The sequence below is a fragment of the Poecile atricapillus genome, chromosome 1, assembly GCF_030490865.1.
Source record: "Poecile atricapillus isolate bPoeAtr1 chromosome 1, bPoeAtr1.hap1, whole genome shotgun sequence".
Taxonomy (NCBI): domain Eukaryota; kingdom Metazoa; phylum Chordata; class Aves; order Passeriformes; family Paridae; genus Poecile; species Poecile atricapillus.
The window spans coordinates 142404310-142426033 of NC_081249.1; the positions used below are offsets into that span (position 1 = coordinate 142404310).

At 44.2% G+C, this 21724-nt stretch overlaps 1 protein-coding gene across 3 annotated transcripts in view; it reads left to right on the top strand.

The window, feature by feature from the left end:
* The window catches only part of LRP4 (LDL receptor related protein 4), an 84613-nt gene that overhangs the window by 51021 nt on the left and 11868 nt on the right, over positions 1-21724 (top strand). For 2 of the 3 annotated variants that reach the window (XM_058852195.1, XM_058852211.1), the window contains exons 4-29: positions 1209-1322; positions 1765-1881; positions 4310-4438; positions 4784-4903; positions 5032-5157; positions 7426-7551; positions 8042-8176; positions 8341-8466; positions 9504-9734; positions 9989-10145; positions 10505-10722; positions 11623-11799; positions 12356-12481; positions 13193-13401; positions 14010-14091; positions 14711-14816; positions 15627-15828; positions 16281-16470; positions 16721-16852; positions 17491-17631; positions 18321-18407; positions 18606-18777; positions 18858-19020; positions 19259-19484; positions 20844-21147; positions 21436-21654. In XM_058852195.1, the coding sequence (XP_058708178.1) occupies positions 1209-1322; positions 1765-1881; positions 4310-4438; positions 4784-4903; positions 5032-5157; positions 7426-7551; positions 8042-8176; positions 8341-8466; positions 9504-9734; positions 9989-10145; positions 10505-10722; positions 11623-11799; positions 12356-12481; positions 13193-13401; positions 14010-14091; positions 14711-14816; positions 15627-15828; positions 16281-16470; positions 16721-16852; positions 17491-17631; positions 18321-18407; positions 18606-18777; positions 18858-19020; positions 19259-19484; positions 20844-21147; positions 21436-21654 (4135 nt within the window). The remainder of the gene's footprint in view (positions 1-1208; positions 1323-1764; positions 1882-4309; positions 4439-4783; positions 4904-5031; positions 5158-7425; positions 7552-8041; positions 8177-8340; positions 8467-9503; positions 9735-9988; positions 10146-10504; positions 10723-11622; positions 11800-12355; positions 12482-13192; positions 13402-14009; positions 14092-14710; positions 14817-15626; positions 15829-16280; positions 16471-16720; positions 16853-17490; positions 17632-18320; positions 18408-18605; positions 18778-18857; positions 19021-19258; positions 19485-20843; positions 21148-21435; positions 21655-21724) is intronic. The other variant, XM_058852204.1, reaches the window with a different exon arrangement.

The following is a 21724-nucleotide window of genomic DNA, read 5'->3' on the forward strand; positions in this document are numbered from 1 at the left end:
TGTGGCCTCAGGTTCCACTGTCTGACTTTTCTGCAGTGCTGGCCTGTCACCAGCATCCTGCCCCTTCAAACAGGGCTCCTTGAGGAGAGGATGGGGCTGTAGGGATTCTACCTACCCAGAGTTGTGTGCATGGCGCTCCAGAGTGACTCTGATGGAGGAACCCCATCTGAAGAAATGTGGAAATAAAGCTCTTGACTGTCCACTGCATGCATGGAAATGAGTTCATTTTCTGATCAGTATAACCCTGATCTTTGCCTGCTTTTTTGGGCAAAGAACTGGGAAGCAAAGTTCAGGGGTTGACATCCTGTGTGATGCTCTGGAATGCAGGACTAAGCTCAGTTTTCCAGTCTATTCAAATATATTCATGAAGGAAAATATATGTAGGCCTGATTGATTTTCTGTTTTATGTAAAAGGTTGAAATGCCCTCATGTCTAAGATGACAGTGGAGATGGGTATAATCAAAAGATTTGGAGACTAATGAAAGGAGAAAGACAAGGTTCTGTGCATGAGAGATTCCTGGGGGGTTATTCAGACTAGCAGTAATCATAAGAGGGTTTCTGTTGGATTGAAGTCCTTGGGTGCTAAATTTGTAGTCCCTTTCCTTTCCTTACTGGTCTGCAGACAAGCTTCCTTAGGAGACTGGCAAGAAGAGTGGAATGAAGCTGCAAACACTGAGGTGTTCAGAAGAGGAAGTTCAAATTTTCTCTCTCCCTCTTCAATGAACCTGTCCTTTGCTTTGAAGACAGCTTTGGCATTGTCAACAAGGTGGAAATACAACACTGCTAGCAGTTATTTGTTAGATAATATTTGGGACTATTAACTCATTTAAAAAGGGTTAAATTAAATAAGTTAATTTAAAAATTACCTTTTTTCTGTGAAGGGTTATCTTGAATCTGGCTTGGGACTGTGCTAGAATACATGCCAGCATAGGATGGGTGGCTTCATCTCTCTCTTCCAGCTACTTCCTTCAACCTAAACCTCAGGTTCTAGAGTCTGATGTACTGTTGGTGTGTGAATGGAGTGGAAAAGAAACACTCAAGAAATCTCCCAGTGGCTCTCCTGGTATTTGTTAGGAAAATGAGCTCTCCAGCATCACCATGTCCTTGGAGGATGATGTCACTTGACTTGTAACAAGTCACGCATTTGCTGTTCTGCAAGCTAAATCTTCTTGCCATGCCTTCACCTTATCCCTGTTGTGTCCTTGCAGCTCCAAGGGAGTGTGAGGAAGATGAGTTCTCATGTCAGAATGGATACTGCATTCGCAGCCTGTGGCACTGTGATGGTGACAATGACTGTGGGGACAACAGTGATGAGCAGTGTGGTGAGTAATGTAAATACTGCCCTCACGGTACTTTAACAGGAGCTGTGCAGAGTCCAGCCTGTGCAGTTGTAGGATTCCCCGAACATGGCTAAGGCTCCCAGCTGGCTCTTCTGGGCTGAATTTGTGGGATAGTCCATTCCAAGGGCTGACTGCTTAGGATCTTGGACTATGTGGCTTACCTGCCAGGCAGAAAAAATCACTTGAGATCTTTCATTTCTTGACATGGCGTTGTGAAGTCCCCTTGGATTCATGTTGAATCCAGCACTCTGTGTCAGTTCAGTGAACAATGATGGTTGCACTCAGGCCCTGCCTGACACAGGTATATATGGTTTACTGAGCAGTCTTGTTTGTGGGTGCCCTAGGAGCTTCAGGAGGATGGTGTGGTGTTTTCCTGGGTACTCTGAAAAATGCCAAGGCTTTGTTTGCATTGCTATCTCTGCAGATATGAGGAAGTGCTCAGAGAAGGAGTTCCGTTGCAGTGACGGCAGCTGCATAGCTGAGCACTGGTTCTGTGATGGGGACACAGACTGCAAGGATGGCTCAGATGAAGAGAATTGCCGTAAGTGCTCTCCTTTGTAATCACAGGAAATAGCCCTTTGGACCTGCTCTTGCCTTGGGTTTTGGCATGTTTTCTGCAGCAGAGATCAAAAACGTGTTATTTCTGCCTGTACTGGCAGCTACTCTACCTTCTGCTGCCTACCCCAGAGGGCACAAAAGAATGGTGTCCCTCTTGTGTTACCTCACAGGCATACTTTGTCTGTGCTTTGCTGCTTCTCTTCCTTCCCAAAGCTGTGACCTTGAGTCAAGCAGGAGGCTTATGCTTTACTGAATATAGCTCTCTATAAAGGAGTTGAGGGGTAGCCGGAAGGCGAGAATACTATCCCTTGTTTTTCCTCTTTTCTGATTCTGGACTGAAATTTTAGAAGTGGAGGGCTACTCTGCTTATTGAAAGCACCCTCGATACTGGACACTGAAGGTACCTCCTATCTGCCCACTCTCTTTTCACTTAAATGCTTTTTGCAGGAAGTTGCTCAACAAGTGACCAATGCTGAAAGAGGTAGGTGGTGTTGGGGCATGAGAACCCGCAACAGTTGTTTCCTTCTTCACCTTCACAGGCTTGTAGCAAGTGGGACGCAGGAGTTTGTGTCCCTTTCTGATCCACACTGCCTCTCTCCTGAGTCTGTGAGCACTGTCCATGTCTCTGGAACTTGCAGTGGTCCCTTCCCCCTCCCTGCTCTCAAAGGCATTTTGCAGAATTTGTTCTAGATAGCAGGAAACTTCAAAAGGCTCTGGGAGGGGGATGAGGGCTGCCAGCTCCTGAAGGGCAGGGGGAGTGGATGCATGGGGGAGTTGTCTTTTATCTTTCCAGATAATGAGAGTTGGCAGAAAGCCAGGGGCTGCAAATATTTCTAAGCCAGGAAAGGACTCTACGAGGAAGCCAGCCTCTCTCCCTCTCCTTTCGCTCTCTGCCTTTCTCGTTCTGTTGCCTGTCACTTCACCAAAGGCCATGAATAGACCCTCAGGAGGGGAAGATCTATGTTCCAACGTTGCCTCCTGTGGGAGTGGAAGGGCATCCAGAAGTGGTGTACCTGTTTCTCTGAGTTGAAATGCTATTTCAGTCCTGGCTGGCAGTTGTCCCTATAAGACATTTTAAGTAACTTGCAAAGAAGTTGTTTGGCTACCTCCTATTCTTCATCCATGTGGTTGTCATCTTTTCCTTATCTACAATCACGTTTGTCATTTATCTGGGACAAGGTCAGATCACACTCTTCTTTTTTTGTCTAGGTTTTTTTCTTTTTGGTTTTTTTTGTGATATGTGTTTTATAATTGAATCACACAACATGATCATTTAAGTCACTGATTGCATTTTCTCAAGGAAACTGAAACACTCAGGTTCCTTTGGTGAGGGACACATTAACACACATTTTCATATCCAGCCACTGACACTCACTAAATGAAAACTCTTAATTCATGCCTTCAAGCTGTCCCCTTTTCTTCAGGTTGGAGAGACAGGTGTAGTTCACTTGCTATATTACTCTTTCTTATCAGTCTCTCTTTTCTTTTTGTTTAATAGATTTATATTCAGAACTCCTCAGTTGGGAGACTTCTTTATCTGAAATGTACAGCGCATTCTCCAGATACTATGAGAAGAGGTGTCAGATTCTGTTGTGTGGGACTCAAAATGTTTTTCATGCCTTCCCACTTAGTGTACTGTTGAACAGAGAGCAGTAGGCAAATCCTTGACCATTAGTTTGTTTGGCTTTGCCCACGGTCATCTCTCTGGCAGTGCTCCTTACTGAATAGGCATCATTGTTTTGGCCAGAGCTTGAGAGGAAAGAGAGGGGGAAATCCTCAAAGGTCAGGTGCTGGCCTGGACACCCTACTGCTTCCTTGCTTCCTTTGGTCTTCAAGTGCTTATTTTTGCTAAAATTTTAAAGGAATCATTCCCTGGTTTAACCTTGCATTCTGACATGCCTCAGTCCTTAATATGGAGCTATCCCTAAGGGTTTTTTTTATTTTTTTGTTTTTCTATCTACCTTTTTTTCAGGTTTATTAAAAAATTTAAACACTTTCTTGGCACTAAGACGTAGTGTTTCAAGCATCAGATAGAAGGTGATACTCCTGGATCCTTTTTGAGGACTTCCCATTAATTCTTCCCTCATATCTTTTTGCTTCTCTAGAATTTAATGGCTCTTGAAAAGTTCCACCTTTATAGCCTAATATCCTATGTAACTTTTTAGAAAAATTGTATTTACTGCATAGTTTCCATGAGTGTCTTTATATATAGGTTTAACCTGTTTTTCAAGGAAGCAAAACCAGCATGACCCTCCATAATGCAAATCATGCAGAGATTTAGAGCAATGGCTAGTAATTTCCAACCCCTTTCCACTGAATACTTGCCAAACCATTATGGGACTGAGAAGGTTGCCTCTAAACTGGACTGTATCTTGTCACCTCACACATTTTTTCTCTCATTCCCTTGTTAGCATCAGATGTTCCAGCTGCCACCTGCAGCTTGGAGGAGTTCCAGTGTGCATATGGACGCTGCATCTTGGACATCTACCACTGTGATGGTGATGATGACTGTGGGGACTGGTCTGATGAATCTGACTGCTGTAAGTTAGCACAGGGTGATATCCTTGTTCAAGCATCAGAGTTGCAAACGTAGATGCATTTTGCGTTGGCTGGAGAAGGGGTTACAGTGTAGATGGCAATCTAATTGTTCACACATAAGATGGCTCCTTCATTATTTGGGGTTTTGTTGAACTCTGGACAGTGAGAACAGTGGTGAGAACTGTACAGTCAGTGCAATTCTGCTTACAAGAATTACAACATTTTCCAGAAGAAATCTACTCGGAACCAAGTTCCGTAGTAATGGAGGGTAAGGGTGGTACTGAGGAGCTTTGGGGACTGTTACACTGGTCTGAGTTTTCTCTTTTTGTGTCTTATCATCTCTGCAGCATCTCACCAGCCTTGTCGCTCTGGAGAGTTCATGTGCAACAGTGGCTTGTGCATTAATGCTGGTTGGAGGTGTGATGGTGACTTTGACTGTGATGACCAGTCAGATGAGAGGAACTGCAGTGAGTGCTGGGAACTGGTGGAAATATTCAGTTTCTGTGGATGCAAAAGAGTGTTTCGGACAGTGATTTGGAATTGGGTCTCTTCTGATCTATCTTGCTTATCTAACATTCCTTTTTTTAACCCTCAGCAACATCTATGTGCACAGCTGACCAGTTCCGCTGCAAGTCAGGGCGCTGTGTCCGTCTGTCCTGGCGTTGTGATGGGGAAGATGACTGCTCTGACAACAGTGATGAGGAGAACTGTGAGAACACAGGTTTGACCTGCTACCTTGCTGCTTAATAGCTAATTAAGTTTCCATCCTGATGGTAGGAGGTAGTAAAGTCTCTTTTGTATTGCTTCAGAGAGTCTAGCCTGGAGTTTCTGTCCTTACCAGAGAATGGGATCTGTAGGCTGTCTTATATGCTTGCCAACTTGTGCAGGTCTGTGTGCTTAAACTAACTTAGGTGAAGGTGTTTTCTGGTCATGTATCCTCCTGTCTTGTCCCTACACTGTGAGTTACCACTGAGCTCTGGGACAATTGCATTCAGATTTGGAAATATCAATAATATCCCAAGTTACTACCCTTTGTCACATGGGCTATACTAACTTATGCCTTCTAGGTAGTTCTGGATAGCTTTTCTGTAGCATTGTGGAGTTGCTGAACAATTCTAGCAGGCAGTGGGATCAAAAAGGACATTTGGTGGAAGAGAAGAATAAAGCCTATTTTTAGAGGATTAAGGGTGTCAGCTTCTCCCTTAGATATTTGCTCAGGAGTTACTCTTTCTAGTATTAATTTCACATATTGCTATTCTTTTGTATGATAGTGGTTATGGGGAGGAGGAGGGTTTCAACACACCCTAGTGTTATGGTAGGATTCAGCGAATGTTTAGAATCTTTGCTTTTCTTTAAAGCCTTCAGGATACCTATAGGCTTTGTTGAGATATAGAGTGTACTGGTCCATGAATTCATCCTAGTGAGCGGTGCCCAGCTATGTGTACTAATCCTTCTGGATCAGTGTATTCTGAACAGTGGTTTCAGGGTGACAAAATGGATTTGTGATACTGTACCTCTTGTTTTGGGGCTGTTGAGGAGTGGAGAGTGGGTGTTCTATGAGGACAGCTGAGCTTAGAGGACCTGGAGAGGCACACTTTGTAGTCATTTGAGAGAAGCTGCGCTCAATTGGTCAGCTGTTGTGAGCATCAGTGTGGTGATCCTGGAAAAAGCAATCGTACTTAAAGACAAGCTGGTAACCCTGTTTCCTCATCCTGATAACAAAGGCATTTAGAGGTACTGAAAGAAGCCATGTTCAACTTCCAGAGCCACTGAAATTCATTACCTCCATATCAAATCCAGCACAAGATATAGTTACTGTAAGTTAGTTGTGCAGTTCTACATTAGGTCTCTGGTGACAGTGAAAGGTCTGTGGCAAAAATTAAACAGGCTTTTCTGGGATGTGTACTGGCTCATCTAAGCGACATAGTGTGGTGTCCCAATGTCTGTAGCAAGAGTTAAAATCCTCTTGGTTTTAGAGCAGAGTTATATTTTTATTTGCCATAGAGAAGATTTCTAAAATACAGTCAGCTGGTGTAAGGATCTTTATGTTCAATGTGACAAATGAAGTCCAAGTTTCAGAATCCTTCATATACAGTATTCCTGTGCTCTGAAAAGTGAATCTGCATGTGGTCTGGTTTTATGTTCCCACTTGGTGTGTCTGTAGTTCTTAACTGTACTTGTTAATCTCGCAACTACCCTTTTCCACACTGTTTACTGGCAGTCTGCCAATCTGATTTTTTTCTCTGTTGGTAACTGTATTGTACTATTATCTTCATAAGATTATCAGAGGGTGATGATTTAGGGACCGCTAATCAAGTCAGCTCAAGAAATAAGACGCAACAGGACAGTGCAGTTATTGCTGAAGAAACAATCAGATTGGCAGAGTCCCTACAAACAGTATTACTTTGCTTACAAGAATTCCGTAGTCTCCTTGCCAACAGCAGAAGTTGAAGCGTGTAGGTCATGTGAAATCCTGTTGCCTTAGCTCAGATTTCAGGGATGCATGTAAATCTCATTCCAAGTCCCTCAAAGTGCAGTTGGGGCTAGACAAGATGTTCCTTCTTAGGCAGGCTTAAGATCCATAGCTGTGCTGGTGTGACAGATCAGATTATTAAAGTGAAGAACTGACTCCTCCTTTGCACATGCTGAGTAGAGTTGTGAATTCTGGAAGCTAAGGCAGGATCTTCCAGTCATTTTAAGATAAACTAATCAGATGAACTTCACAGTAAATCAACAGTGGACTCAGACTAGCAGAGAGTTTATAGACCTCCAAATCAATATAAAAATATGCAGAGCAGTAAGGAGTGCTAGATGAGCTAAATTCAAGGGAAGAGGAAGTCTCTTGTTGCTCCCAGCTGAGCACAAAGAGGATTTGTACTCAGTTGAAAAGTTTATAACACATCTTAGAAAATGTTCTGTATTCTTTTCTTCTTTCATTCTACCATGACTGTTCCATCAGTAAGCTGTGATTTCCCTTTTTCTATTGCAGGCACCCCTCAGTGTGCCCCAGACCAGTTCCTGTGTGGGAACGGGCGTTGTATTGGCCAGAGGAAGCTGTGCAATGGAGCAAATGATTGTGGAGACGGCAGTGATGAGAGCCCACATCAAAACTGCCGTAAGTCCTCCCAAGTTCAGTCTTAGACATAAATGGAGGCCCATTAATGTGTGGGAGTCTGTCTATCTGGTGCTACTGAAGAATGTGTGTAGGAAAGAAAGTCTGAGCTGTGATAAATGGGAGCAAGTTAAAAATTGAGGAAAAAAAACCTTGTTGGTTTTGCCAATTAAAGGTTGAACACAAGGAATAATGGGGAAAAGATTAAGATCTCGAGTATCACCATTTGTCTGCAGAGACACTAAAAGCATGTTAATCTCTGTTAAAAAACAGTGAGGAATTGTGTGTTAAATTATTGTAAAAGCTCTGTTGTCCTGTTCAGTTGTGGCTTGCAGAGGAGAGCTCTGGCTGCAAGGAGGAAGCTTCCAGCGCAACTTGTGTCCTCCCCCTCTTGTTCTGCCTGCTTTGAAGAGTGACTGCTGCCTAACAGCTGAAGGCAAGAGCAGCTGCCTTGTGGTTTCAGCTCAGTTATCTTCACATGTTTCTTCTGCAGGTCCACGAACAGGAGAGGAGAATTGCAATGTCAACAATGGTGGCTGTGCTCAGAAGTGCCAGATGGTACGAGGGATGGTGCAGTGCACTTGCCACACAGGTTACAGGCTCCTGGAAGATGGCCGATCATGCCAAGGTGGGTTTTTGGAGCAGTAGCCTCCTCCCTGCTGCTTTGGTATGTTTGAAGTTGGTGGCTATGATAGGGTAAAAATCAGAGTATGAAAGCAGTTATAATCTATCAGTGAGATCGTCGGGTTTGTTGATGATCTATCTAATGGTAACTTCCTCTGTAAAATGCAGATGTGAATGAATGTGCTGAGGAAGGCTACTGCAGCCAAGGCTGTACCAACAGTGAAGGAGGCTTCCAGTGCTGGTGTGAGCAAGGCTACGAGCTGCGACCTGACAAACGTAGCTGCAAAGCTCTAGGTAAAAGGGAGTTCAACCTAAAAACACAACTGGTGTGCATCTGTTGGTCCAGTTCTCATAATTATATCTCTAGTGCTTCACTGGCAACATTGTACTGTTCGCCAAACCAACGCGTGAAGGAAAGAAAGCACCTGGATTTGTGTTAGATATGCCCATGCTGTTGATAAATACTTGTGAGAATTTTGTGTGATTTTGACCATGGAGAGAGGTACTGTTTCCTTTCCCTGCTAGGGAGACAGCGCTTGCCTTCTCTTCCTAGAGCTTTGTTGTTCCGTGTGACTCAGAACCTGGGACAAAATGAGCTTTCTGTCTCTGTTCTGGAAGTGTCTTACTTAGCCTTTCCAGTGAGTGTGGTTGTATCACACTTCCTTGTGCTCTGACCGATGGGGCTGGTCACCAATCCTGAATGCTGTGAATGGCTGCTGAATGGAGATCTGCTGGGTTTTTTAAAAGATATCTGTTTCACTTCTTTAACTTTACTCCTCCTCTAATGTAGGAGATGAGGAATTAGAAATTCCACTTAAAGACTTTAGATTTCATTAGGAATTCCCCTAGTGAAATCCATAACAGTTGTTGATATTTTGGGGATTTTTTTTTTTGCAGTGGAAGTACCTGCTGAGTTTATATCTGGCAGAGGCAGATTTCCTGTGTCCTGTCTGTGGTAGAAGGTGTAGTAGAACGTGTTTTTTCATGGCTAGAAAATGCATATAGGAAAAAGAAATCCTAGTCCAGCTGCCAAGTGGCTGTCTAGTGATATGGTTTCAGAGACTGAGGTGAGGCAGGCTTAGGTAGGACCTGGAATGATCACTTCTTGCTGAGTTAATGTTTGCCAGAAGGTTTAAAACTGCTCATCTTTGAGTTAGAACTGTGCATAGAGGATGTAAAAACAGCTCTCTGAAGTGTTTTGCACTTGGGGGTTGATTTCTGCTGCTAGTACTGTAAAACTCTGTTCTGGGACTTGGTGCAGAGGGAGTGGTAGGCAGGACCCAGTCAAATGCTGTCAAATACTCCAATGCTGTCTTCCTGTATATTCTTAGGGCCAGAGCCTGTGCTGCTGTTTGCCAATCGAATTGATATCCGACAAGTGTTGCCTCATCGCTCTGAGTATACGCTGCTCCTGAACAACCTGGAAAACGCTATTGCCCTTGACTTCCACCACAGCAAGGAGCTGGTGTTCTGGTCTGATGTCACGCTTGATCGCATCATGAGGGCCAATCTGAATGGTAGCAATGTGGAAGAGGTGGTTTCCACAGGGCTGGAGAGCCCAGGTGCGTCATCACAAAAAAGGCAACAGTATAGAGGGTGGGTGAGTGGAGAAAAGGGGGGACACAGCATTCAGAACAAAGTGCATGTCCCTGAGGAAGGGTATGGGTTGGATGGAATGGGTGTGACGTGAGTGTCCCCCTAATCTTGGCTGGCAGGAGAAGAAACTGAGCCTCTTCTAAGGTGGACAGGGAAAGGGAACTATTTTTCTGTGCAGATCCATAGTTTCATTCTGTGCTTAATTCTGTCTTGTACATAGGTGGACTTGCTGTTGACTGGATCCATGACAAATTATACTGGACGGACTCTGGGACATCTCGAATTGAAGTAGCAAACTTGGATGGCACTCACAGGAAAGTGCTTTTGTGGCAGAACCTGGAGAAGCCCCGAGCAATTGCCCTACATCCTATGGAGGGGTGAGTGAAAACACGGGAAACCAGGGGGAAACCCAATGAGCCCTCCATGTACATGCTTCTTGTTGAACATTGAAAACCCCATTCTTGGCTGCCAAGGTTACCTCGGGGCTCAAGACTTCAGTTGGCACTGACAGTTTGGGGAACCTGGCAATGCTGGGACCCTTCAGAGCCTTAATCCTGCTCTGGGCCCTTCGGTTTTCAATTTTCAGCAGGCTGGGTGTTACTTATCACTTCTCCTATGTCTGACCCAGTCTGACGCTCGAGGTCACAGGACTGATACTGTTTTGCCCTGATAGGGAGTGATGTTGGTTCTGTATGTGGGCCACAAGTTTTCTCTTGTCTCTCCCTGCCTCCTCCAGTACTATCTACTGGACTGATTGGGGCAACACTCCCCGCATTGAGTATTCCAATATGGATGGCTCTAATCGACGCATCATTGCGGATACACACCTCTTCTGGCCCAATGGACTGACCATTGACTATGCAGGACATCGAATGTACTGGGTGGATGCCAAACATCATGTCATTGAGAGGGCTGACCTTGATGGACGCAATAGGAAGGCTGTTATTAGCCAAGGTAAGTAACAGGCTTTCTCCAGGAGTGCTTTCTGCAATAAAGACCACAGAGTAGCACAGTGCTGAGCTGAGTTTGACACAGTGGCTTCTGCATCTGTACTTGTCTCCTGTTCTTTCACTGTGGATAGAATTCTATCACCACTGAGGGATGGAGTTTGCTACCGTCAAATCAGTGGCTGCATCAAAAGCAAGCTGAGGGAGGTGATTATGTTCTTGTGAGACTCCACCTGGAATGCTGCATCCAGCTCTGGGACTCCCAGCATAAGAACATGGAACTGTTGGAGGAAGTCTAGAGGAGGGCCACAAAGTTGATAAGAGGACAGGTGCACTCCCCTACAAAGGCTGGGAAAAAGCTGGGGCTGGTCAGCCTGGAGAGGAGAAGGTTGTGTGGAGACCTCATTACAACCTTTCAGTATCTGAAGGGAACCTACCAGGCAGCAGGAGAGGGACTCTTCATCAGGAACTGAAGTGTTAGGACAAGGAGTACTGGATACAGATTGAAAGAGGGGAAATTCAGGTTAGGTGTTAGGAAGAAATTTTTTACTGTAAGGGTGGTGAAGTGGTGGAACAGGTTGCCCAGGCAGGTTGTGAATGCCCCAGCCCTGGCACTATTCAAAGCTAGGTTGGATAAGGCCTTGAGCAACCTGGTCTAGTGGGAGGTGTCCCTGCCTATGGTGGGGGGATTGGAACTAGATGATCTTTAAGGTCCATTCCATCCTTCCAATGTTCTGTGATTATAGGACAGCAGAGAGGAATTGTGTGTTAAATTAGTGTAAAAGCATATTTGAGCAGGTTGAGTGTGGTGAAGCCTAAGGGGCAGTGGAAAGAGCATTCCCTTGTCTCCCTGCTAGCCTGAGTCATGTTAGATGTGATTGTATTCTTTACTGGATGTCTATTACAGGGCTCCCACACCCATTTGCTATCACCGTGTTTGAGGATAGTCTGTACTGGACGGACTGGCACACCAAGAGCATCAACAGTGCCAACAAATTCACAGGCAAGAACCAGGAGATCATCCGCAACAAACTTCACTTCCCTATGGACATCCACACGCTGCATCCTCAGCGTCAGCCAGCAGGTAACTGCAGAGCGGGTAGAGGCTCACTTGAGCCAGTAGAAGATCTGGAACCACCCACTCCCTGTAAAGCCGGGAGATGACAGCCTGAGCCCAGCATGAGGGACACACCCCCGCCTGTGCCCGCGGCCGAGGCACAACTTGCTCCACCGCCCTCGTGTTGAGGTTTCTGGCCCGGTACCTCGGAGTTGGATGTTACTGCAGCTCCCCCTGCTGACATCGGGGGTGGAGGCCTTTCAGTAGGAAATACTTGGGGTTTGTTTACACAAGAGATGTTTTGGGACGGGGAAAAATCATAAGTGGGCATCATAATGATTGACACCTCCCTTACTCCTCTTGAATTACCATTATCTGCTCTTGAAATGGATTGAGTTAAATGTTCATTTTAAAATTGAGCCTTAAAAATGGAGTTAGTGCTTTAGGTTATATGTTTCCTTATTTTCAGTTAACTTCTGGGTTGGGAAGTTATATCCATGTGGTCTTGACACCTCAACTTGTGTTTTTCCTAATTTCTTTACTCTTTGCTTTATGCGGTTGCTTTTGTCTTTGGCTACTTGAGCAGGGAGAAACCGTTGTGGGGACAACAATGGAGGCTGCACTCACCTCTGCCTGCCAAGCAGCAAGGATTACACCTGTGCCTGCCCCACGGGCTTCCGCAAGACCAGCAGCTATGCCTGTGCCCAGAGTAAGTGAGGTGGGACCACGTGCTCAGACGTTCAGTGGGTGGCAGAGGGCTGGCAGTGGGACTAAGCATGAGATCATTTGTTTCCAAGGAAATGCAGCTGGATAGACTGAGTTAGAAACATTAAGGGTCCTGCCAGAGGATGCTTCACGTTTTTGATACATTCCCATATTTTGTATTGTCACTGCCCTCACTAGGCTTCATGGGTGGGGATGCAGACAAATTCCACCTTTGGTTCTTATTTCAGGACTGCTATTGGCACCATGCTACCTGGCAGAGCTGATTGTCTCCCTGAAATTCCCATAATGGCTTTGTCAGTGATGAACAAAAAATTCAGTCCTCATCATTGCCACATTTCTCTTAATTTGCAACTATGTGAAGGAATTAGAGCAACTATCTCTCAGATTCTCAAGAGCTATTTTTAAATACCTATTTGATTTGGAGGGATGTCTATGCCATCCTTTGAAGAATATGTTTGCCCTTGTTCCCTCAGCATAGGGTACACCCCAAGAGAGAGCTCACGACCACTCTGACCTCCCCCTTGCCCATTCTCTCCCAGTGATATATTGCTTCCAGTAGAAAAAAAGACCAAAGACCTGCTAGTGAGAGATGATGTAGGTGGTTAAGGTTGTGGATATAGCAGGGAATTGTCTGTCTATCACTGTATTGTTGAACTTAGAGAAATTAAAAGAAGACCTTTCGACCTTTGATCAGGTCTTGACAAGTTCCTGCTTTTTGCCCGAAGGATGGACATCCGTCGGATCAGCTTTGACACAGATGACCTGTCAGATGATGTCATCCCCCTTGCTGATGTTCGCAGTGCTGTGGCTCTAGATTGGGACTCAAAGGATGACTATGTCTACTGGACAGATGTTAGCACTGACTCAATCAGCCGAGCAAAATGGGATGGATCAAACCAGGAGGTAGTGTTCACTGTGTGTGGAGGTCATCTGGCCAGGAGACTCCTTGAGCATCAGATTTGAAGCCACTGGGATACACTGGCTTTTTAAGGCACTGCAGTTCATGGTGGATCTTTTGTTCATTAGTTTGCCTAGTTCTGGCAAACTAATGAGATCACTGGACACTTCATAAACAATTGGGTGTATGAAGAACCTTGAATGGAGATATGAAACATGGTGATTTGTGGGCTGTGGTCAATTCCTTTGTCGTAGCCCTAGAATATGAAAGGAAAAAGTACTAAATCCTCTGTTATGTTCTACATTTGAAGCAAGAGTCGCGCTCTTTGGGAATGCTTTTTAAACACACTCCTAGGCTGATGGTACTATAAATCAAATGGAGTTCAAAGTTTGGATTTGCAGTTTGAACAGGCACAAAAAAAGTAGATGTTTCTTGAAATGAAAGCCTTATTGGACTTCTAAGTCCTTAATGCTCTCTCTTGTGTGGCATTGCTGTGCTCAGGCTTTTGCCTTTTGAAAGTTAACATTGTTTGTGAATAGGTAATGCATTGGACAAGTGCTTTCTCCCTAAGGTCTAATGTCACTAAGGAATTTTTCTTTTTGTTTTAATTTAGGTTGTGGTGGACACCAGCCTGGAAAGTCCAGCTGGACTTGCAATTGACTGGGTCACCAACAAATTATACTGGACTGATGCAGGTACTGGGATCCTCTGCTTTACATAGACTTCTGTCTTCCTCATTAGTTATGAAAACTGGAAATACACTCAGTAGTTCAGTCTGTTTCATTCCAAATTTGTCTTATTTCTGTGTAGCAAAAAGATGGAGTTTCATGTCACGTGTTTCTAACTGAGTGTGAATTGAGGCACAATCTTTAGTTTAATTCTCTTTGCAGTATCCCCAGTACTAATTCTGTAAAAATATTTGTCACTGTTGTCTTCCTGCAGAGCTTGTGATTGTGCATGTTTATGTATCTTCCAACAGTGTATCTTGGGGTGCAGCAGGTAATACTTGGAGCATGTTCCCTGCTGGAGAGTCATAGTTGAGAGATGTGAGGAAGCTTATTCTTTTCTAGCTGTTCTTTCATGGCATGGGGGCTTAGGTAAGAGGTGGATTATATACAGGACTCTGCATCTGTGACAGCCACAGAGGTGACTTGAGAGGATGGAAAGTGACACTTGAAGCTTGATTTCTTATCTGTCTTCCAGCTAAGAACACAGATGGCTACAGGGGAAGAATACATTGTTGTATGGAGGTTTTTGCCTTAGCTCTTGCAATTCCAGCTCAATCTCTGTTATTTTCTCTTTCAACTTTTGTAGGAACAGATAGGATAGAAGTCTCCAATACAGATGGGACCATGAGAACTGTTCTAATCTGGGAGAACCTAGACAGACCTAGAGATATTGTGGTGGACCCTGTTGGAGGGTAAGAGATTCTTTCTTCTGGGATGACATAACAATTCTTGCATGTCTAAAGACTTTCTTGCACATCTAAAGACTTTCTGGTTCTTTGGTTTTGTACAATTTTCTGTCTCACTGGTGCCATTGTTCTACAACCTGCTAATGACTGAAACTAGAGATGTGATTTTAGATGCTAATGGAGCAAGATAAGCAGAGGTAATTGCCTGTTGTGCTGTGGAGCTTGCAGGAGCTGGCTGGTGTTTTCATTTGTTTATTCTGGGGATGTAATAACTAAAGATGTGGTACAAAAATATGGAGAATGGGGCCATCTAGATGTTTTTTATTTCTCTGTTCCACATGTATGTTGAGTTTGTATTTCCTGCTTATCAACTAGAGTTTCAGTCAGAAGGATGTCCTCAGACCTTGTGGAGGTGGGGATAGGGTGGATAGGAAAAAGCTTGTCAGCCATTGCTTTAGAAGCGTTGAATGCCTTGAATCAGAGTGCCATTCTTTCCTTGAGTGGGTTACTGGAAGACAAATGCAGCAAGAGTGTAAAGGGCTAGTGGTGTATATTGGTAAATAATCAGTTAATTTTTAGACCTTGACCTATTTTCTTGAATTTTTTCCTACACACTGTAATTAGGCCAGCCCATGGGCAGTAGAAGGTATATGAATTTGAGCATGATCTTAGGCACATTACAAGAACCCAAGGCTGGACATGAGTACAGTAATACTTTAATGCTTCTTCCTGCTAAGTCCTAAAGGCACCAGACTCCCTTGCTTCTCTGGCAGTGAACAAGTGTGGGCATTCACTTCTGTCTGGGCTTCTTTTTAGGTTCATGTACTGGACTGACTGGGGAGCTAACCCAAAAATTGAACGTGCTGGGATGGATGCCTCAAACCGCTTGGTGATCATTTCCTCCAACCTGACCTGGCCCAATGGCTTGGCCATTGACTACGAATCACAGCGCTTGTACTGGGCAGATGCAGGCATGAAGACCATTGAGTATGCCAGTCTGGATGGAAGCCACAGGAAGGTAAGGAAACCATCTTTGAGGAGCAGGTCTGGGAGCCTGAGCACACAGTAATGATGGCTCCTGCCTCTTTTTCTGATGGAAAGGGAAATTTACAAATCAAAGTACAAAGCAGCTTTCACTAGGAGAAAAGAACTCCCTTTCAGTTTGAAACTGTGTGAGAGGGAAATTTGAGGGCTAAGGTTGCCTCATCATTCTCCTTTTGCTGTGATTGTATGTTCTGATGTTGAGAGGGGACAAGGGAAACCTCTTCTCCTTAGTGACTTAATAGTCACTAATATATATTTTATATATATATATAAAAGTAAATATATATATATAAATATTTTTCTATATTATATACGTAAATATAATATCTAGATTCTATTTTTATATAATATAATATTTTATATAATATTTATATATAATATTTATATATAATATTTATCTTGGGGTGATGGGGGTAATCTGAGCAGGTGCTGATTGGGAACAATCTGCCTCACCCCTTTGGACTTACTCTTTATGGTGAGAGACTCTACTGGACAGACTGGCAGGCCAAAAGCATCCAGAGCGCAGATAGGAGGACTGGGCAGTCTCGGGAAACACTGCAGGACAATCTGGAGAATCTTATGGATATTCACGTTTTCCACCGGCACAGGCCACCAGGTACAGAGCTCACGCCCAAGCCCCACTGAGCTGAGAGGTTGCTCAGGCTCTGCCATGTGGCACTTCTTTTCCACAAGGAGCTGACCTGTCAGCCCTCATTGTCTTAAGTGTCTGTGTGGAGTATGAGAGCATGAGAATTAACTCTTAACTTGGTATTTGAGGACATTCTAGAATGCATTTCTCTAGCTGCTGCATCCTTTTTTTGCGCCAGTGCTAGTGGCTTATAGATTTCTCATCCTCTTTTCCATAGTGCACACAGCTTGTGAAGTTAACAATGGAGGCTGCAGTCACCTGTGCCTTTTGGCACCTCTTCCAAAAGGTTACAGCTGTACCTGCCCTACAGGAATCAACCTGCAATCTGATGGCAAGACCTGCTCCCCTGGTGTGTAGAATCCTCACTGCAGTTTTGTATCAGAGCTACATTTTGCCTTTGCCTTGTTAAAGAAAAAAAAATTCACTTTTATGTGCTTACCTGCTTTATGCCTTCAATTTGAGTGGGAATTGTTATGAAGAAACTTACTGATAAATGGATTGATGGAGACATTTTTCTTGAAATTATGTTGGACAAGTAAACCAAATGTCACATTTTTTCCCATACTTTTGCCCTAATATTGAGGTGAATTCCTAAACTACAAGGTGATATATTCTTTAATAGGTCTGTGTACGCTCCTCCTGTGGACCCTCTTGAGGACAGTTGAAGGCACTTGGCTTCAGGCCATGGTACATCCACTTTTCCTCCGTAGCAGGAAAAAGTGACTCCTAATTTCCATTTCCCACACATATTTGCAGAAGTAACTATTCTTTGAGTGTAATGCTTTCCAACTTGGATGTAAAACAGCATTAAGTGATGCTCAATAAAGTGATGCTTTTGTACACAGACTGTCCATAAGCCAAGATCTGTCTTGAGACACCATCCCTTTTCCACTGAAGTTGATGTAACCTCTAGAATATTTGATAAGTGATGCCTGCTGTTGACTGAACTTGTTCCTCACTAATATCTGTCCATTGTCCACTCTGCAGGAATGACCAGCTTTCTGATCTTTGCCAGAAGGACTGACATTCGGATGGTCTCTCTGGATATCCCTTACTTTGCAGATGTTGTTGTCTCAGTCAATGTCACCATGAAGAACACCATTGCAATTGGAGTGGATCCTCATGAAGGTCTGAACTTCTTACTGTATTTGACTGTGTTTAAAAGGCAACAAATAGCTTTCTACCTAAATGTCTGAGTAAAGATCCAGGCACAGATCTTACTGTGGGCTGTGGATTTGAGTAGGTTTTTATTTTCCTTGTATGTGCTGCAAATAATTTGTTTCCAGTGAGGAAAGAAGTATCCTTACAGGAAAGCAGAGAACCCAAACTATACTGCCTGCAATATTGAGTGGAGTTCCTGTGCATTTTGGATTTAAGAAAGTTCCTCTTGCTGAGATCTTTTACAACAGTAGAGCTGAGACTGTGCTTTTTCATTTATAGTAAACATCTGATGCTGTGCTAGATGTAAACAGCATTGCACTGTAAGGTAGATTATCTCATTTTGAGAAGTTGAATGTGGAACTCTACTACTAGCTTATGGTATTAGGTGTTCTCTGTCCCTTTGTGAAGGTCAGACCTTGTGTAAAGGTCCTACATATTTTGGGGAGAGTTAGAACAAGAAAATTTGCACTGTTTTATCACTCTAGCTTAATGATCTTGTGCTGTTACTATTCCTGTACAATCAGATCCATTTTGAATGGTGTAGCAGATAGTCAGAGACCTGGATCTGCCTTTTAAGGATTTTGCTATTTGGTTGTTGGGGTTTGGTTGGGCTTTGTTCTGGGCATTTTCAAGTTTCTCTTTCTTCTTCAACCCAGGAAAGGTTTACTGGTCAGACAGCACATTGCGGAAAATCAGTCGTGCTGCCCTTGATGGCTCACAATTTGAGGACATCATCACTACAGGTGAGGGAGACTTTGATCTGAGAGCCTCTTGCTTCTATGCAGTATGAAAAGAGAGATTCTCTGATACGCTGGTAGAATACATTTTTGATGGAAAGGCAAGCAAAACCTAAATCAGTTGCCTACAAGATGGACAAGAGAAATACTAGAAGTTCCTGACTAAATTGGGAGAATAAGCAGTGACCAAAATGTTTTTCTCAGGTCTGTTGACTACAGATGGGCTGGCTGTGGATGCTATCGGCAGGAAGATATATTGGACAGATACAGGAACAAACCGGATTGAAGTGGGCAATCTCGATGGCTCCATGAGGAAAGTCTTGGTCTGGCAGAACCTGGACAGCCCTCGGGCAATAGCTTTATACCATGAAATGGGGTTAGTGTTGTCAAGATTGTCTAGTAGTTACACAGGACTTCTGATCTCCTTTTCCATAATACTTGCTGACTTTTCCCCAGGTATATGTACTGGACAGACTGGGGTGAGAATGCCAAGCTAGAACGCTCTGGGATGGATGGCTCTGGACGTGTGGTGTTGATCAGCAACAACTTGGGCTGGCCTAATGGACTGGCAGTGGATAAGGCTGGGTCCCAGCTGCTCTGGGCTGATGCACACACTGAGGTCTGATTCTGTTGTTCAGTGTTGTCATTGGGTATTTGGTAGCCTGGAGGCTGCTTTGAAGCTCTTGAGCAAGTTGTTGAAAGAGCAAGGGGAATGTAAGCTTTTCTGAGAGTATGGGCTATGGAGGGAGGGTCATGAATAACATCACTCACTGTGACTGTTTCCCACTTGCTACAGTAAGTGCTAGCAAGAGGAGAAGTGTTTTGAGTATAGGGTGACGCTCTACTTGTTCCTGCAGCGGATCGAGGCTGCGGATCTCAATGGCGCAAACCGCCGCACCCTGCTGTCTCCTGTGCAACATCCCTATGGCCTCACTTTGCTGGACTCTTACATCTACTGGACTGACTGGCAAACTCGCAGCATTCATAGGGCTGACAAGGACACTGGTGCTAATGTCATCTTGGTGAGGGCAAACCTGCCTGGCCTCATGGATATTCAAGCTGTTGACAGGGCACGGCCCGTGGGTAAGCTGCTTCCCACTTGGTGGATGTTGGTGGTGGTGGGGAGAGTCCTTCAGAGCTGTCATTGGAAAGAGCCCTTTGGTATGAAGCAGGAATGATAGAGTGACTTCTCAAAAATCAGCTTTTCTTCTGATGCCTTCTTTTAAGGCATCACTTCTTCCGTCTTTACCTATTTTTGCACATCTCCCTGTTTACCCAGCTCTGTAAGTCTAGTGTTGATTACTGCATACTTTTTGACCTCTTTGTCCCATTTCCTTCATTGGATTGCACTGACAACCTCATTCACACACAGCAGAGCCACTTTCGTAGGAGAACTGAGCAGGTCGTGCCTTATTAGGCTTCATCAGACTGTACTGACATTGAACAATTTCCCTTTATTAACTCTAAAAGACTCTATTTCTTCTTAAACCAGTTGCTGAAATATTATTTCAAGTTCTAGTATTATTTCTAAATCATTGCAGGGTTCATCTTCTTGTCTGCCTCTTTGCTCTGCAAAATCTCTGCTGCTTTAGTTGCTCTTAGTATATCATGTTGTCCAACTATTCTGTGCTACAGTCAATTCTTTGTTACTCCTTGGGGATCCTATAACCCCATCTTGCCTTCTTGCTGTAGTTTTATTTTGTTAGAATTTCCCCAATACATACTTCTACAGAAAACTATGCTGCTTTTCCTGTGGTTACTAATGCCAGAACACCACTTGACTGTGTAACTTGGCAATATAACTTAAAGCTGACCAAAAGTCTAACCATCATATCTGCATTGTCTTCTTCTTACTTCCTGCACCTGTCTCCTGGGCTTGTTCCTTCCTAGTAAATGTATGCTGGATTCTTTACAATTAAAAAAAAATTATATGACCCTAATACGTCAGGCTCTTCCAGCAGACTTCTCTGATGCCTTTGTTTACTTGCCACTGTGTGCGGCTAAGTTGAAACAGAAGCTTCTTTGTCAGCCTGGCCTCTGGTGCATTGTCACACTATTTCCCCACAGGGTTGGATCTTTCTGTCAGCATTACCATTTGCAGCAGTAATAAAGTTAAACTGCAGTTGCATAAATCTGTGAACATTTGGCTGTTTCTTTTTCCATGAGGAAAACTATGATTAGCAAGGAGTGCAGGTTAAGATTTTTCTTCTAAATGATCCCTCTTCTTCTGGACCCTTCTGTTCTCCTTGCCAATTATGCCCATAGCTACCTTGGAATCTCGGAGAGGAGGGAGAGTGTCTCTGTACAAAGGGCTGTAGATTCCCAGCAAGGCTGGGATGGTAAGGATGAACTCAGCTGCTCGCAAGTTGTGCATGTATGTAGCCTTTAAAATAAAGATTTGGTCTATGGGATCCTAAAACTATGCTTTCCCTGTTTCTAAAGGCTTCAATAAATGTGGAGTTCGTAATGGTGGCTGCTCCCACCTTTGCTTGCCTCACCCCACTGGTTTCTCCTGTGCCTGCCCCACTGGCATTCAGCTGAAGAGAGATGAGCAGACATGCGACTCTTCTCCAGAGACCTACCTACTTTTCTCTAGCCGTGCTTCCATTCGTCGCATCTCACTGGACACCAGTGACCACACAGATGTACACATACCTGTCCCTGAGCTGAACAACGTCATTTCTCTGGACTATGATAGTGTGGATGGCAAGATTTACTACACAGATGTATTTCTTGATGTTATCAGGTAGGTTCCAGTCAAGTGCTTGGCCAGTGCCCAGGTCACCCAGTGACTTGTGCAGAGTGTGCCAGTAAACTGGGGAGGCTGAGCACTACACCACTACTTACACCTTGTCTTTGGTACACACCATCATGTGTGTCAGTGGACTCACACTGAAGGTGTGTTTAACCTGCTGGAGACTGGGGGAGAAAGTATTAGGGAGGTAGTAGTATGCAGTTGCCGTGTGATTAATGGAGACCCAGGTTTCAGGAGCTACCTGTTCCTCACTGCCATTTGTCATTGATTTCTGTCCAGGCGGGCTGATCTGAATGGCAGCAACATGGAAACAGTTATTGGTCAGGGTTTGAAGACTACAGATGGCCTGGCAGTGGACTGGGTTGCCAGGAACCTCTACTGGACAGACACAGGACGCAATACCATCGAAGTGTCTAGACTGGATGGAAGCTCCAGGAAAGTGCTGATAAATAACAGCCTGGATGAACCTCGAGCCATTGCTGTTTTTCCCAAGAAGGGGTAGGTATGGGGTTATTGGTGGGGCAGGGGGAAGGGCTGCACAGAGGCAGACTTGAAGAGGAGGTTGTAG